Source organism: Siniperca chuatsi, linkage group LG4 (genome assembly GCF_020085105.1).
Source record: "Siniperca chuatsi isolate FFG_IHB_CAS linkage group LG4, ASM2008510v1, whole genome shotgun sequence".
Lineage (NCBI taxonomy): Eukaryota > Metazoa > Chordata > Actinopteri > Centrarchiformes > Sinipercidae > Siniperca > Siniperca chuatsi.
In genome coordinates, this window is record NC_058045.1 from 22,680,685 (window position 1) to 22,699,009 (window position 18,325).

Genomic DNA, 18,325 nt, shown 5'->3' on the forward strand with positions numbered 1-18,325 from the left:
CAGCCTGCTAGACTGAGTACACACACACACACACACACACACACACACACACACACAGTGAGAAATCCTACTTTGTCTGCTTTGTGCTGTTAGACTAAGCAGAAACAAAGGTGCAGGTAAGACAGAGGGTCCCTGGGAACTGCCTCTAACACACACACACAAACACACACACTCACTTGCAAGTACACACACTCACACACATAGACACGCGGCAGGTCCCGGGGAGCCTGACTGTCAATATCAAGTAGAGCGAACAGCTCCCACAATGCCTCAGCACGCCCCAGCCGCAGGACCCAGTGGGGCTCAGCTGACACACACCGACATACACACAAGCACATGTATGCAAGCTACAGACACAAAAGCAGCAGCATGCACGCACACACGACTCATGCAAACATACAGTTCAGCAGGATTTTTGAGTCTCCTGCACTCAAGAAAATGTGTCCATCTGTTAAATGCTGTTTTTCTTACTAACATGAATTTCAAATACAGTACTGGCCATAATTATATTGTGTAAGATTTCATCTGCCTCACTGCACTCTCAGTTCTGTTCATTTTATTTTTTTGAGAAGCACAACAGATATATTTTTTAATAACATTACCAAACTTCCTCCTCACCTTAGTAAAAAGCAATGCCAACGTTTGGTTTGAGAGGATTTGAGTAGACACCAAAACAATTTCTATACAAGCATTTATCTCTCTGTCTTATCTCAGTCAATAATGTCTCACCTTAGGTGCAGGTGAAGCCTCAGCCTTCTTTCCTGCTGCGCTGGTTTCAGGGCTGACCTCAGGGTGATCTGTCTGGACGTGACTCTCCAAGTCCTCCAGGCTTTCAAACTTCACCCCACACTCTGGACACCTCAGCCCGGCTATGGCCTTCTCTCCCTGCGTGTCCCCGGGCGTAGCAGCTCCTCCCTGGCTGGGGCTCTGACCATTCGTGCCCCTGATGTGATTGAGCATTGAATTTAGTTTAGCTGATTTCAGCGATCCAAATTGTTGCTTAACAAAACGTGTATCTGTGTGTTGGGTTGAGCTCTTAAATATATCTGATGCCCCTTTTCCCACATGCACTTTAGGAATACTAGAAAATGCGTGTACACCTTTTGGCGAAAACCAACAAAACTGCACTTGCACCACATATCAAGAGACCATGAAAACAACAGTATTATCATCTGAAGTGGTCAAAAGAGTGCCATAGGCAACTAATGAGGAACACTCTCTTTGAAAACATTTTCCCCTATAGTTTTATAAAGTTAGTCTAAAATGTACATTTACTGATGTGTCTCTTGTAGTATAACAATGTGCAACTGTTGTTTTAAAAAAGTTATCTATTGTTGACTTAAGTGTGTCTATATTAACACACACCATTCTCTACAGGGTTACCCTACCTGCTCATGCAGCCAGCACAGAGGCCATAAGGCAGGCCGTTGACATCCAGCTTCACCAGCTCCCCTTTGTTCTTGAACTCCTTTAGGCAGAAGGCGCATTTATACAACTTATGCTGCTGCAGCTGCCCGTTAGGGGATGAAGAGGCTGAGCCGTTCCCTCCTCCTAGTCCATTTCCACCTCCTCCTACAGCTCCCCCAAGTCCAGAACCAGTGGAAAGCTTCTGCATGTGGAAGGTGCCATGGATCTTCAGCTCCAGGGTGGAAGTGACGGTCTGCATGCAGACGACGCAGCGGAAGCCGGTGAGGGAGTTGCGGAGGTCAGGGTGCATCTGGCAATGCTCTATAAACTCCTCCTCACTCTGCAGGGGCATCTTACAGATTCGACAGGTTCCTGTGTCCAGGCTCTTACTGTGGGTCACCTGCAGAGAACGAATATACACAGAAAGTATGAACATGACGACACGCAAAGTAGTGAGTAATAATACCACAGTCTTTCATCAAACATAACAGCATATACAGAAGCAACAAAATCATAATCAGTGTGGTGGTACATGAAAACCCTTTATAATTTATTAATTAAATTGTGATATTGTAAATACAAAAACTGAATTAAAAGGTCTAAAAAACATTTTATGAAATAGCAAGATGTTGGCCCAAAACACCAAGTGTTGCCTTGTCAAAGTCTTTTACATAAACATAAAAAAGATACTGTTGTCATAATAACTGACTGTAGTTGCATTACACAATTCATTTTTTAAATATGCAAACATTTCTCCTGTATTGTGGTGCAGAACAAATTGCCTCTCTTAGGACAATTTAACATTTTTCTAAGTCTAAACTCAAAGCAGCCAAAGTAGTTTCAGGATCAAAAGACAGATACACACACAAAGCAACAAGAAAGTAACAAAAGCAAAAAGCAAAAAGATGTCTCTACACAGACGGCTGTGTTGTTATACCTGTGAGGGAATCCACTGAATGTATTTGTTCCCTACATATAAACCTCCAAATTACATGCTGAAACATCCTCAAAACACATGCACACAGCAAAATATATACTGTATAAAAGTACCTTGTGTTCAGTGAGGGTTAGCAGAGAGGGGAAACGCTCGCCACATATTGGACACATGTAGTGTTTGGCAGGGCCACGATGCGTCTGGGCGTGCTCACGAAGTCCATTCTCAGAGAAGAATGTTCTGGAGCAAACATTGCACTTGTGGTTCCCCTTGATGAAGTCTGCCTTCTTCTTTCGAGAACCTGGTAAACAAAATAACTACATTATCACTGATATATTATTCTGGCTATAATTATACCTGTATTTTATAGGACTTAGGTAAAATTCAATTATGATTAGTCACAAATATGAAAGACTTCTTTTTAATATACTGTAATAAGCTGTCAATTGTAATTAAAAAGTAAAATAAAGAAATCCTTCAAAACAAGCAGTTGATGATTGAAAGCAAATCTTACCAGCGTCATCTTCACCCGGTCGGATGTTGTGGTCACGCAGCCGGTGGTTCTGCAGAAGCGACTCCATAGTGTAGGCCGCTCCGCAGATATCACAGGCATACATGGGCTCTGAATTGTCCAGCTCCTCCTCACCTCCGCTTGCCTCATGGCTGTTGGCTGTGTCTGCTCCCTGGCCAGCTCCTCCTCCCACAACTGCGCTCTTCAGCAACATGTTCTGCAGGTCGGCTTGTTCAGCAGCTGCCACTGTTGCTCTTTCAACGCCTCCTGCACCTCCATTGCCACCACTTCCTCCTCCTCCTCGCTTAGAGGACTGTGCCAGCCCATTTGGCGTCCCGTTCTGACTCCCACTACTCCCTGTACCACCTCCATTGCCAGTGACATGGCCGCCATCGAAGATGCAGTGCTTGTCCCTCAGGTGTCTCTCTAGCAGTGACATGGCATGGAAAGCTTTGCCGCAGAAGCGACATGTGAACTTCTTGCTGTGTGTGGTGATGTGGCATTGCAGCTCCACCTCTGTCCCAAATGTCTCTCCACAGAAGATGCACTTCCGGGGCTTGAGTCCTATCAGACAGAAGTCAGGTTGAGATATGACTGGAAACACTTTTGCTTGTTGGGTCTACTTTTCTAATGAAACTCAGCCAATAATCCCAGGCAAGGTGTACTGTACCTGCTCCGAGTCCCCCTGGGAGGCCTGACCTGTGGCCCAGGTGGTTATGCTTAACATGGAGCTGAAGATCTGTCTCCTTCCTGAAGTCCCAGGCACAGGCTGTGCAGCGAAACAGCTTCTTCTCATTGCTATGCTTCACTGCCAAATGCACCTGAATGGCAGAAAGTGGATGGAAGAAGCAATCCAAGATGGTTAATTTCTATGGTCGTTTCACTAATGTATTCATTTTACAAACCATATAGTACACATACTTTCTTGTTCATGCACTGATGTGAGTATTCTTTATAAAGATAAAAAAAGGAAAATAAATAACACCCAAAAGAAGGAGGCTGTCTCATTCACCTGTATGGAGACCTTGGAGTCAAAGACCTCCTGGCAGAGAGTGCAGTGGTACAGGACAAATGTGTGCATGTCCAGTAGGTGTTTCTGCAGGTCATCTACTGAGGAGAACTGCTTATCGCAGCTCTCACACACATACTGGGTCGACGTGGTGGTATAGTGCACTGTCAGGTGTTGAAGCAATGCCTCCTGGGATTCAAAGTCCTCCTTGTTGCACTGGGGGCAGGACTGGCGCCTCAGCAGCATCTCCAGGTGTGACTTTAGGTGGGCCTGGAAAGCCTCAAAGCTGGCAAATCGCAGGTCACACTGGTTGCACGGGTAGTCCCCGTTGCTCCCCATGGAGGGGGTGGAGTCGCCTCCCAGTCTGTGGCGTTTCGGGGAGGAGATCTCTACATCAGAGGAGGCGGGGCTTAGGTCGGCAACCTTTGCCTGCCGTTTGTTGTTAGCCAACGGGATGTTCTTGTGGTTCTCCTTTATGTGCTTGGTGAGCTTGAGGAGTGAGCCGAAGATAGGAGAATTGGTGCAGTAAGGGCAGGAGTAAACCTGTACATGGACAATAACTCTTTACTTTTTTAAGATTATTATACATTGACAAATACTGTTATTTAGTGTTCGGAGTAAAAGTAAAGATGGGAAAGACAGGGATAGACGGAGACAAGCACAGGCCATAAACTAAAGCCATCACCATAACTTTGCAAGTTCAGATATAATAAACACACACGTCAATTATTAGGAGACTGAGAACATTAGAAAGCCAAGTGTCTTTTAAAGCCTTAGTATAATGTATAAAAATGAAGGAATCTGTGGTCGAAATTTTTTTCATGTCCGCATGAAATAAAAGTGGGCAACAAGAAAGCAGTGGGCGGACAATTGTCCTTTTTGATGTGTTTGTTGCCCAGCACCTGTGACCGAGAACCAAGAAATTTAAAATTTGGTTTGAATCAACTCCAGACCAGACCAGCAGTTACCCACAGTAACTGCACACTGATTAATCGTAGACACAGCTAAGAAAATCATTCATGAAGTAAAATTATCAAGGATCTTTAATCTGAATTGACATAGCCCAATGAAGCAATAAGCCTGATTTATCGCTTCATTGGGCTCATAACAAAGTACAGAAAACCACTTAATTAAATAGGAACCAGCTTATTGCTCATTAGCTCAACCAGTGAGATTGGTTGGGTCTCTGTAAATAATAAGAGAACGGTCTAGACCTGCTCTATAGGAAAAGTGCAATGAGATAACTTCTGTTATGAATTGGCGCTATATAAATAAAATTGAATTGAATTGAATTAATAGCTTTGACATGTGCAAAGACAGCCAAGCTACATTCAATTCTTATCAACTCTGATTAAAAGGTTGTTTTTGAAATGTAATTCTTGACTAATTCTTGATTCTCACCTCCATGAAGGACTGCGATGCAGCCTGTAGTACAGGAGACTCCAGTTTGGCCACCGCTCCTCCAGACGCAGCTCCGCCCCCAATGGAGGTGCAGTGCGTCTGCTGAATGTGTTCTGTCAACGAAGACTCCGTCAAGAATCCCATGGAGCACTGGTTGCAGAAGAAGGCATGGTTCCCTTCTAGGATGGAGGAATTAAGTCACATTGTTAGAGTCCATCAAATTACATTATGATACTGTTATGTAGGGTAATGTACATAATAGGATATTCCAAAGGAAATTCCTGCTAAATAGCCATTTAAACCAAATACTAATCAAACAACAACCATGTTATATATTACAACAGCCTTTCTCAGTCCAGAAACAAGCACTCTTAACAAACAATGTACCGGCAAAATCTATGCTCTGACATATTTAAGTTACTTTCCATTGTAGGAAGAGTAGCTTTCTTCAACAACACACCTAATGTGGTGGATCCTGCCACAATCCCACCAGGCAGGCAGTGCGATACTCTGATGTGTTCTTGCAGAGAGTTGATGTCTCCAAACATGTCTGGGCAGTAGTTACAGTGGAACGCTGTAACGTTAGTGAACTGCAGCAGGGGAAAAGCTGCTGCTGCTGTGCCCACAGCTCCTCCACTGGTGCGGTGAGCTTTGCGCACATGTTCGTTGAGGTTGTAGAGCGTTGGCAGAGTGTCCAGGCAGAGATGACATGTATGGCTCTGCTGCGGCTTATCTGCATGGATGGTCTTCAAGTGGATCTCCAACACAGCCAGGCTGTGGAAGTCTCTCTTCGAGCAGTAAGGGCAAGAGTACGTCACTTTACCCCAGTTCCCTCCTCCACCTGTAGAGACAGACAGACAAACTTTTAACCCAAGTGTTGGCTATCAAATAAATGGATGTAACTGGACTGGCTACTCTGTAGATAAGCGACTAGTGTACTATACCTCCACCTTGATGACCCAGGCTTATCCCAATCTCATCCCCAGTGTCTGTGCCTCTTCTGCGGCCTCGTTCACTGCCCTGGCTGGGCTTTAGGGTAGAGTCTGGCGTAGACCCTCTCTCCAGGCTGGCACTAGAGTCCGGAGTGGCCGAGCTCATTGAGGCCACACTGCCCAGCGCGGGGTCAGGGCTAGCAGCGCTGTGATTGGAGGAGTCAGGCTGGCGATGGCTGTCTAAGTGGCAGTAGACATCCTCCACAGATGGGAACTGTTCTGAACAGACAGGACATCTGGGGGTACAGAAAAAGACCAGTAAAATGCAAGTTCCATTCCAGCATTCCACATTAATGAAAATCAGTAGTTTGAAAACTTTAAAAAGCAAAGCTCTGTAGTACTTGTGTTTGCGGTTGGCGTGCTGTGTTTCAATATGCGTGAGGAGAGAAGCCTCGTCTAGAAAGATCTCAGGACAGTGGATGCACTGCAAGTCAGCTCGGTCAGACAGTTGGGGGTGTCTGGTCAGGACGTGTTTCTCTAGCTCATCCGTCTGGTTGAACGTCTCCTCACAGTAATCACACATATACAGGTCCTGCTCCAGGTCACCATCTCCTCCTACTCCTTTCTTCCCTCCATCCCTCTCACTCCTCAGTGCAAGGTGCTCTCGGTTCTTGCGGTGAGCCTGTCGAGTCAGGAAGTAGTCAAGATGTAAAGAAGCATATGTTGTAAAATATTCTGTCGAATGACAACATGATGACAATAAAGCTTGTACTAGTTAAAAACAAATGCATTATTAGTAATTGTGTCACTTTCTTATTTTGATTCTTTGCCATTGTAACTTATTTTGGAAATTGCTTAAGAAACAATGGGAATAATAAGTACATGAGCAGTAGTATAAAGAAGAACAAGGCATTTTAACAGTGACATTTAAAGTAAAAATACATCAACTGTGTACCTGCATGTGGCTCTGCAGTGATGAGGTGGAGGAGAAGCCACGCTTACACACACTGCACTTAAACGGTTTGCTGGAGCTGGAGGTGTGAATTAAAAAAAAAAAAAAAACAGTCACGAATAGACGCAGTTGAAAAATCAATTATAAATCAAAAGCAATTTCAAATATCTAAATTGGAAACAAAACATTGGAATCAGGGATAAAAAAAATAATGAACGTCAGATGAACATTTCAATTTCAACATGAAGTACAGATTTCATAATAATAGGATCAGAAGCAGTTACCTGTGTGTCTTCAGATGGATCTTCAGGTGATCAGAGCGGGAGAATGCAGCTTCACATTCCTGACAACTATACTTCTTATCTCCTGTATCAATTAACAGATTTATGAGAGATATTTTCTTCAGAAAAACAACATTATAATACAGACCTCAAAACATTGACAGCCAGAACACGTGTTGCCACTGACACACTTAACATGTTGCCACTGTTGAGTGTAAATCTCCTAAATCAAGTCTGATTTTGGTGTTTTCCCTTATTTAATTCTTGAATAACGAAAAATTCCAGGTTTATTAAATAACCATTAGGTCTTAATATACATATGCATACTTAACAGGCCTGAAAGACAAAAGTCCAAGACTTATTTATTATCTACCTGTGTGGAGTTTGACATGGCGGTCTCTGCTCCTCTTGTGTTTAAACAGACGGCTGCAGAAGGTACACTTAAAAGGCAGCTTGTCGCTGTGAATCTGCTCATGGCGCTTCAGGTAGCTCAGACGGCTGAGGAGGATCAAGAGGAGATAGACGAACAGCCATTCACAAATAATAATTTTCAATAATAAAAAATTATTTCCTTTTATTTCAATAGCATTTTTAAGAGTTTATACAGTGCTTTAACAAAATAAAACACCCTTACTAAAAAACATTTAAGTACTAAATACATTTCTAATAAAATCACCTTTAGTTTCAAAGGTGAGTTGAAATTAAAACTTTTTTAAAAAAATATTCAGCAATAAGAAAGGAAATAGAAGAATAGAGAGGACAGCTAGGTAGAAGGAGTAATAAAGAGGATCATGATGATGACTTTATGGTGTATGTGACAGCTGTTCTTAAAGTGGGTCTTGAGTTAGTCCCTGGAGAGGTTATCGATAAATGTATTCACCTCATTTCTTTCACTGTTTGCCTTAGTGGTCCATGTTACCATGGTAATATTCAGAAAACTGTTTATTCATGTTCACATTGATATTCATGAGTGGGATATGAGGATGCAGCCAAATATGACATTAGTGTTATTGTCTCCAATACACCATGTGATGCGTGCCAGTGCACCAAGATGTCACCTGCAGCATCTTGTGGAACCAAACGTGTTGCTTTTACCTGAAGGACTTGTCACAGAACTGGCAGGGGTACGGCAGACCAGCGCCTCCTTCCTCCTCGCCGCCAGTGGCCATGCCGAGGTCACAGCAGCCATCGGGCATCTGTGAGGGCGATGCCAAATCTTTACTGGAGGGCGAGGAAGGCACCCAGGACAGCCCTGCTGGGTCATCATCACCATCTGAGAGAAAATGAAAATAAGTCCCTTTGATTCGTCTACAGCAAGAAAACACAAATACAATTTTTTTACACAGCTGCAGGATTTACAAAAAAAGAGACAGGAGAGCACAGACAGAAAAAAGTGGGGGTAAAACAGGGAGCATTAGAATGATTAAGAAGAAGTTACATTTTTCTTGGAAGGCAGAAGGCAGGAGGGGCAGCCTGTGGGAGTTAAAATGAGAAAAAGGGGATATAAACAAAAAAATAAACACATTTATCCTGGTTACACACACACACACACACACACACACACATATACAGAAAGAAAATGAGGATGGCAGAGATAAAGAGAGAGAATGAAAAAGAAGAGAGAGAGACACACTCCGGCAGCAGCAACATCTAAATAGAAAGCTCCAAGAACTATGTATCCCCAGCGGAGCCCAGAAATAAGGACAGAGTGTATTTTCTCTCCCTTCATCCTCCCTCTGCAGCCATCCCTCGTTCCATCCCTCCCCTCACCTCACCTCCCCTCCCATCCCTCCATCCATCCCCGAGGATCATAGATCCGCCTCATCATATTTTCATTAGGGCCTTGGCAGATTGAAATGTCGGAAAAGCGATTAGGAGATGTGGAGAGTAGAGCGGAAAGATGGCGATATTCACTGCCTTTATGTGTCATACATAGGAGATTATGCATTGCTCTTTTCCTTTTTTCCTCTCCCTCTTTTTTTCCCTCTGTGTAGTCTGGCACAGAGGCGACAAAAAGGCCATGACTCCTTTAATAGACACTTCAGAATGGATTGGAGGCGACAAAAGAGGGGGCTGAATAATGCTTGATATTGTTCTGTTCTTCTTTGTGCACTCTGTGAAGCAGCAGAGTAAGGCTATTTAGCATTTGCCTGCAAAATGTAAAGGTTTGTGCTGTTTTCTTTGCTTTTATCTGATAGCTATATCAATTAGTCCAGCAACAAACCAAAGAGAGAAAACAAGACAACTAGAGTGATAGGACAGAGAGTGGAAAAAGTCTGATGTGATTTGAGCTAATATTCATCGCAAGGCCAATATTTCTGCAATGCAAACACTCCACACATGAGCACAGACACATGTGCAGTAGAGAAGTTTCTCCTGATAATTTTAGGAACCTCTCCAAAGTACACAACGTTTTACCTCAACCAACTCCTACCACAATCTTGTGTGTCTTCTGCGTGTGTGTCTAGTCTACTGTGTATTACGAGTTGCAGAGAGGGGGTGGAAAACAGATTCTTGTGATGAATCGATCGATGACAAAATGTAGGCCCTGCGATGAGCAAATAGAACTCTGCAGGGGGGTCTGGGTTAAAAAAAAATTGTAAAAGCATGACGAATAAATTTAACTGGAAGCAAGAAGGAAAATAAAAAATGCTTAAGAAAATATAAGGAATAGAGATATCAACATGAAGCCTAACAGCAAGGCAAAAGGGGGAGAGAGTGAGTGAGTGAGAGAGAGAGAGAGAGAGAGAGAGAGAGAGAGAGAGACAGATGGGGCAGGAGGAGACCGAAATGTCATCCTAGAGCACTGCACACAGTGATTAAAAATGTGTGTACAGGACAAACATAAATCAGAAAATCAAAAATGAAAGACAATGAGATGAGTATACGTGAGGAAAATACAGACATCTGGGGAGAAAAACAGAAAAATAGGGGGGAGAAGTATAATTAGCTACATTTTGACAAATTCTGAAACATGTTAATTTGTTGACAATAATTTCAGATTATTCAGTTAAATTTTTTTCAAAATGAGTTTTTTCTCAGATTACTGTAAGTACTCATGTTATTAGATGAACAATATAAACATTTCAACGTTCAGATTTCAGTGTGGGAGACAACACAAATATTTAGTTCCCCAAGCATTCACTTCTATACTTCTAACTCAGGCCACAACACCACACACTGGGCTCTCAATCAAGCAAGCTACTGCTAGATCTGAACAATGGTCCGAAATGTTCGAAGGGTATGCTGATTTTTGGCTATCATCAGTAGTGCTGAAACGATTTGGAAGTTGATCACTTATCGATCCTGAATCAATCAATTGAAAGTTAATTGTGAGCGATTTTGATAATCGATTTATCATTTAGGATAGAAAACATGTCAGACACTTTCTGTTAACTCGGTTTGCTGCTTTTCTCTCTTTTATATGCATGTAAATTCAATATCATTGAGTTTTGGACAGAACAACATTTTTGACTGTTTTCTGACATTTTATAAAGCTGACATTTATTGGACTAAAAGGCTTTTTTAGTCCTTTCTTAAGTCTTTATTTGTTTGAACAATTAAAATGGTAAAAGACTTAATGCACATGCGCAAGGGAGGAATGAAGAAAATGGGACTTCCCCTCCCCAATACAAAACAATTCAGTCAAGTGTAATCTTAGCAGACATTTGGACTTTGGACTCATAGCAGGAATAGCATAGGTGTGATTAATAACATTAACAATGACTCTGTTCTATTCAAGTGTCCCAAAGAGCCATGACAGTGTGACAGTGAGCCAGCATGCACAATACCAGGACCCTGAAACTGAAGTAGTTAAATGGAATTCAGCCATCATTCATTTTATTATGTGCTTTTCCTACTGTGACGTGTCAAATTGTCTTTAAGGGATTGCTGTTTTTTTAAAAGGTTTTGCACTTTGGTTTGGCACCATACATTGTCTCCTGATCCACAACCATTGTTGAAAAAGTTTGAATGAGCACAACATTATGAAAAATCAAAACACCTGTCATCTGTCAGTACATTAATTCATGCAGAACACAGTGCAGATCAAGTAAATATGCTTACTTCTACCTGTCATTTGAAATACAATTAAAGAAGCTTAGCGCTGCTACAGTTTACATGTAGTTTTTTTTTTATGCCATTGAGGCATCCACTTTACAACACAAACTTCAAGTCCATGGGCGAATACGAGGCAGAACAGACAGATTGTATTCCTCTCCATGTCAGTGACATCAACAGAATAAATAAATGTACTATCTACATGGAGCAAGGCTGGTGTTAAAATACCGTGCATCTATAAAAAGCCAATCCAGACACCCCCTGCTGCCCACTCAACAGGGTACACGTCTTTTAATGTCGTCTGAGAGAGATTAGTGTTACTGTCTCAAACATAGATATCACACATTCTCACCTTTTGTCTCTGTCTCTTGGCTGTGTCAGACAGGATTCAATTAACAATAAACGGAAAGAGAGAGTCATGTTCTGAAAAAGCTAAGTAGAGAAGAAGAGGGAGAAAATGAACCCCTGAAAAAAAATTGTTTCTTCACAGCGCTGCTCTGGACACATGTGGACCATTATAGTCACACCAGTATGAGTCAGTTAAATGGTAAAGTTTGTGAGGTGGGAAAGTGGGAGGAAGATAGACGGAGAGAAAGGGAGAGATTGAACAAGAGAGAGATTCAGTCAGAGCAAGAGGGAGAAATCACTTTTTGACGGGGGATGGAGGGGTGTTGAGAAAGAAGGGGAGGAGAGATTAGCGTCATTAAAGAGCTCTAATCCTCTGACTAGCGTGGCTGGCGCTAAAATGGAGGATCACACGGCTTTTTAACGGCGTCTTTGTCAGTAGGCCGCGAGGGGACCTGGCAAGACAAGGCCGAATGGCAAACTGGGAGAAACTGGAGGATGGGGAGGGGGGAGCGAAGAAAATTTCAATGAAAAGTTAAATTAGAGAAGAATCCTCGAGAGAAGATGAGGAGGATGGATGGTTGAGGGAGGGGGATTGGAGAAAAAAAAGAGGAAGAAAAAGTATTTGGAAAAAAAGAGAAACAGGCAGGAGCAGGCGGACGCCGACACACGCTGTTCCTGCCCCCGTCTCTTCCTCCTCCTTTCTGTTCTTCTCTGGCGAATGAAAACGAACGAGAGCAGCGGAGTGGAGGACCACGGGGCCCCAACTGCTCTGCTCCCGCTTTATCTCTCACTCTGCAGTCCTCTCCTTTCCCATCCATTCCCTCTATCCTTTATCCCTCCCTCTGTCCCCAGCAGTCCCTCTACTCTTCTGTCTTCATCTCTCTTCCACTACCTCCCTCCCTCGCTCCCTCCCTCCATCAGCTTTCATGTTGTTACTCATTATAGCGCTGACATCTCTCCCTCTGTCCCTCCATCTCTCCGACAGTCGCTCCCCTACTGGTGTTGGCCTTCACCCCTGTGTCTCGGCCTGGACAGGACCGAGGGAGAGAGGGGGGAGACGTTCCAGATGGACAGACTCTGAACTCCAGAGGAGAGGGAAGAGATGGCGGTATGAAAGGGGAGACAAAAAAGGCGAGAAGAGGAGAGGAGAGGGGTCTGTAATAAGAAATGGAAAAGACCAGAAAGGAACTAAATGGACCGCCTGAGTCTACCTGAAACGGCAGACGCACACAAACACACACACAAACAACACACGCACTCCCCGCGTGTCTCTCTAATAGGCCAGACAGTGTGGCAACATGTGGAGGACACAGCCTTGGTGAAACACTCTAATGAAGAGACACACACGCTGATCAATCTCTCTTTGTTTCCGCCCTCCCCGTCTACTTCCCCCCATCTAAACTCAGTTACTTTGTCATGACTGTCACACAGAGGGAAAATACATCAAAGCAGCAGAGTTTATAAGACAGAACTCTTATTAATAGAAACTTTAGAGACTATTGTGATGTTCAGATGTAATGATTATTAACTCTATCAACCCATTCAAGAAATGAAGAATAAAAACCAGTGGGCAGATTTGAAATATTGCATAGTATGTCCAAATTTCTGCTGGCTTTGGCCATGAGGTTGTAAACTGACGACTCGATGGGCTGATATAGAACCAGCACTCAAGCACATTAGTTCAATTAGTTCGCTCTGGATAACAGTGTCTGCTAAATCCCTGGAATGGAAATATAATCCATGTATGTCGTGCTTTCACTCTTTTCTATCGCTTTGATGTTTCAATCAAAAGACCTCAGCTGGTAGCAGCAAAAAGGTTTCAGCTCCCAGCGCTGCTACTACAAGTACTAAAACTGCCTACTACCTACAGTTACATGCAGAAAATTCAGAATTAACATCATAAATGAATAATACACAAAGTGATCTGCTAAGTTAAACATGCAATTGAGTGTCAGAATAAAATAAAATTTCCATAAGATCACAAACATGCCAAGAAAAAATGTATGCGAACTAAAAACGTGAAAGACTAAAGAAGTGCTTGGGATGAATGTTCATATCAAAGGTTTTACCATACCTTTCATCCTAATTTAATTCAGATTAAGCAAGAAATGTCCTTTTCAAGGTTTACGCAAACAGGGCTGTTATTCCAAATATCAACAGCTCAATGTAAACCTGTGTAATTCTGTAAAGGAAACCTGACCTTGCTCCAAGTTAAATGAATGTGTTCACCTTGGGTTTAGCTGTCTACCTGCTCAAATTTTAATCCTCGTATCAGCCTGTCTTTCTCTCCCCACCTCCCCTTCCTGCTCCCTTCCTCCAACCTCCCTCCCCCCATCTAATTCTCCTTGCCACCTTTCTGTTTGGCCATCGGCCCAGACGTGCACCTTTCCCAGCGAGACCCCTGCTGACCTCCTATCCCTCTCTCGCTTCATCCCTCCTTCCACGGCTCCCCAAGCCCGCCCCCCGATGGCCCCAGGCGTGCGCGCACACACACACACACACACACACACACACACACACACACACAGCCCCAGACTCACCATAGGGGGCAGAAAAACAACTTCCACCCTTGGCTCACTCTGGGCAGCCCAGCACTAACTCACTCTTATTTTTACTCTCTCTCTCACTCACACACACACACACACACACACACACACACACAAACACAATTAGAATAGAATTCAATATCCAATGCTGAGTTAAGTTTGATGGAAAACAGGTATACCACACACTTATTCGTCATCCTTTCTCCAGCTCCAGCTTTATTTTTGTAAAGAACATCCTGCAGGTTAAAATAATAGTGGCTGCATCCTCTTGGATTCATGCTGCAAATCATTTAGATGGGCAACAGCCTGAATCTAAAATTACATTTCCCTAACAAATTGTATGATTTGAGTTTTTTGCTTGTTAAGAGGTGGAACTGCACAACTAAGTAAGAGTCATCCTGAGTGTTGAAAAGCTGCTTATTACTTGATTATCATATGAGTTGGCATGGCAACCGATAAGATAAGCACAGCTTACTGGTTGTCATGTATTATGAGAATTGCACAGTAGGAAGGTTTATTTGACCAGTCAGATATTTTGGCTGAAACTACCTGTTGTAGCTGTGGAAAGTAGGAGTGAGAATTCATTCTCTAACAGAGAATTCAGTTGCACAGAAAGTCCTCACAAGTGACCTATTTCCACAATTTTCATTTTGATCTCATGAGATGTACCTCACAACATGGTCTACACACACACTAAAGTCTGCAAAATGCATCCACAATATGGTTCGATGTTAACTGGGTGCAGCAGTTCACACATATGCACGCGGCTGCAACCCTGTCCTGTGCTTGGAGGACCCACAGTCCTCTGCTGCTGTCCTTGTGGCTAACATGGGATGAAGTCTGTCGGGACAAACACACACACACACACACACACACACACACACACACACACACACAGAGACACACACACACACACACACAAACAAACAATCATGCACATACGTGCCACAGAGAGGACAGATAGAAAGGATGATACGGCAGTCTGTCCAGGGCTTGAGCCCTTGAGGACACGATGAATGGACACACACATACACACTCACACACACACACACACACACACACACACACAAACAAGCGCATTCACACACACACTAAGCAGGCTGTGGGGACCCTCACCTTCTGCCCTGGGAATGGGTCCGGCTGCTTTGGACACTTTTGGGCGCCAACTGCTCCATATGGGCAGTGTGTGTTTGTGTGTGTGTGTGCAAGTGTGTTTGAGGGCAGAAGGTTAGGGGCAGGGGGCTAAGGATGGGGGTGGGTGGACAGTGAGCTGGCAGATGACAAGTTTGTCCCTACCACACAGCATACAGTAACATACTGTATACAAACATCAAACAAGGTCAGTGCAGATTACAGAATGAATAAAGTTCATTCAGACTCAAAAAGAACGAGTTCATTACAGCGTCTAAGGCTTCCAGCTATCTTACATCGTCAAGTGGAAGGACGTAAAAAAATTATTTTATGCGCTACAGTTTTTCAAGTGTTGTTGGGTATTTCAAATTAAACTTTCAGTTGAAAACAAATATCCAAGGCCGTACTGCACACCTGTGTCACCTGTATCAAGGTTTTGAAAATTTTGGCAAAACATTTGAAAATTAAGTATGTCACTGCTAATCACTGAAGGTACGCAAATCTTAGTAACTCTGGTAATATTAGAAAATTATAGATCTCAAAATATTGGTGGTAATTAAAGTGAGGTATCAGTAGTATTTAGGTATTTTTAAAAGTATTTCTAGGCATTGTATGCCTTTATAAGACATACGACAGAAAAGAGATGACAAGAAATGAGGGGAGATGGGGAGAGATGGGGAACAACACACAATAAAGGTCCCCGGCTAAACACAAACGAGGGGTGTTGCAGTTCGTGCTCAACCACTTGGCCACCAGGGCACCCAGAGGTATCAGTATTAATAGTATTTACTAATAAACTGTACCACATCATGCTTCCACAATGGCACAAACACACACAGAAAGCCAGAAGACATGAACAGACGCATACACATACATGCAACAACACACAGTCTGTCTCCCTCGCACACAAACATACAGCATGTGGTAGAGGAGGGCTGGCATCTGCTTCCTCTTACCACATTTCCCTCTCTTTTCAAAAAAACTCTTTCTCAACAAGCCTTTTATCTCACTGTGACCCGATTTCCTCTGATTATTTACTTCATTTCTTCTTTACCTCCAGTCAACATAGAGCAAGGTACTAACCACGAGGGTTAGTGGTTCTACTCCCTGTGTAGGAAATTCCTCATCTCTCCCTCCTCCATCCCGCTCTCTGTCCATCTTGTCTGCTGTTTGTTCGCTCAGAAATGAGAACCAGCTGTCAGGCAGAGTATAAGATAAACAACAACACCATGCCAACGCACACATACAGTACACCACATAAGCACACATGCTTGCATGTTGACACACACAAATACACACATACAGTGGTGTGGTCCCATTGTGTTGCATGCCGGCGGCTATATCATCTATTTATAAGAATGAGGTTTGGTGGACTGACAGACCGCGGCGCTCACTAACCTAGAAACACATTCACCTGAGTCTCTCACACACACACACACACACTTGATTCACGTCATACCTTTACGCAGACACACTTGCTCGAAAATGCACACACTCATGGACTTAAGGAGGCCCTTGGATGTTTATGGAAATACCCAGAAGTACCCACATAACTGTAATAAAAAACACATTCAGTTATGAATAATAACAGCTCAGTTTTTTAAGCATTATTAGTGTTACCTTGTGAATCATGATGGATAATTGGCGTATAACAAGAACCTCATATAGGTTGATGTGTGCAGTCATCATTCTAAAGAACTGGCATCCACTACAAATGGATATGATTGATCTAGGGATGTATCAAGAATATTACTCACACACAAAAACAAAAACACACACACAAGTCCTCCCATGTTCACCTACGCATACATGGAACCTATAAATAAGTGATGTAGGCAGCTGGAGCTCACTGTTCAAAACACAAACACACTGTTACACACATACACACAAGTAAACAAACAAACCCATTTTTGTATATGTAGTACAAATACCAGTACACCCAAAACACACACAAAATGTTTTTTTAACCAACTTGCAAAGCCTCTCCATCTAGAGCAAAATAACTGAAACAGTGCAGGTATATAAGCTGCCAAGAGATGGATTGGAGACTGAGAGAGAGCAAGAGAGAAAATGAGGGTCCTGAAGTCCTGGGGGAGAATGGTAGAGGGGGGTCCTGTGCCCAGGGGAACCCCAAGAGCAAGCTGCGAGAGGCGGGTACCTCCTGCCCACCGCTCCCCATCCCTCCCTTCCATTCTGGAGTACAGGATCCTGGACAGCCCCCTACTCACAGCTCCTAAACCCCCTATGAGAGGAATACATGCACAGGCACACACATGCACACACACAAACTGAAGAGGAGTCCTCAGGGGAGGAGCAGAGCAGAGCAGAACACCTGGACCTGCCATTAGTGACACACTCAGGGATTAGAGGCACAGACGGCAAGAGATATGGAGAGAGAGAATGCACACTGGGATAGACGCAGACACTATACCCAGAAAGTATTATGCATAAACATACCCAAACACATGCGAGCACTTAAAAATGGCAACCACAGTAAGAAGGAATAGACATGGAGGTGCATTCAGACTGAATGCAAAACCAATTTATATCTCACTTTTATCAAATGAGCTTGAACGCTCAGGTGTTTAATTCACACAAACAGCAAAAACCAACTGTACAGACATTGACGGCTGTGTGTGTGTGTGTGTGTGTGTGTGTGTGTGTGTGTGTGTGTGTGTGTGTGCGTGCGTGTGTGTCTGCGTGCACGCGTGTGTGTGTGTGTGTGTGTGTGTGAGACAAGATTAACATATAGTAAACAAATACATCCCATCACAGCCTTGAGACCCTGATTCAGAGGTGATTTAATTATAAACC

General features: G+C 43.3%; 1 protein-coding gene across 4 annotated transcripts in view; it reads right to left on the minus strand.

Moving 5' to 3' along the window:
* The window catches only part of znf423 (zinc finger protein 423), a 157,045-nt gene that overhangs the window by 83,348 nt on the left and 55,372 nt on the right, over nt 1–18,325 (minus strand). For 3 of the 4 annotated variants that reach the window (XM_044193152.1, XM_044193151.1, XM_044193150.1), the window contains exons 4-17: nt 8,523–8,700; nt 7,801–7,925; nt 7,431–7,512; nt 7,150–7,225; nt 6,596–6,876; nt 6,207–6,490; nt 5,723–6,103; nt 5,263–5,441; nt 3,865–4,404; nt 3,523–3,673; nt 2,856–3,416; nt 2,458–2,642; nt 1,389–1,807; nt 730–943 (exon numbers count right to left, since the gene is read on the minus strand). In XM_044193152.1, coding sequence (XP_044049087.1) covers nt 730–943; nt 1,389–1,807; nt 2,458–2,642; nt 2,856–3,416; nt 3,523–3,673; nt 3,865–4,404; nt 5,263–5,441; nt 5,723–6,103; nt 6,207–6,490; nt 6,596–6,876; nt 7,150–7,225; nt 7,431–7,512; nt 7,801–7,925; nt 8,523–8,700 — 3,656 coding nt within the window. The remainder of the gene's footprint in view (nt 1–729; nt 944–1,388; nt 1,808–2,457; nt 2,643–2,855; nt 3,417–3,522; nt 3,674–3,864; nt 4,405–5,262; nt 5,442–5,722; nt 6,104–6,206; nt 6,491–6,595; nt 6,877–7,149; nt 7,226–7,430; nt 7,513–7,800; nt 7,926–8,522; nt 8,701–18,325) is intronic. The other variant, XM_044193153.1, reaches the window with a different exon arrangement.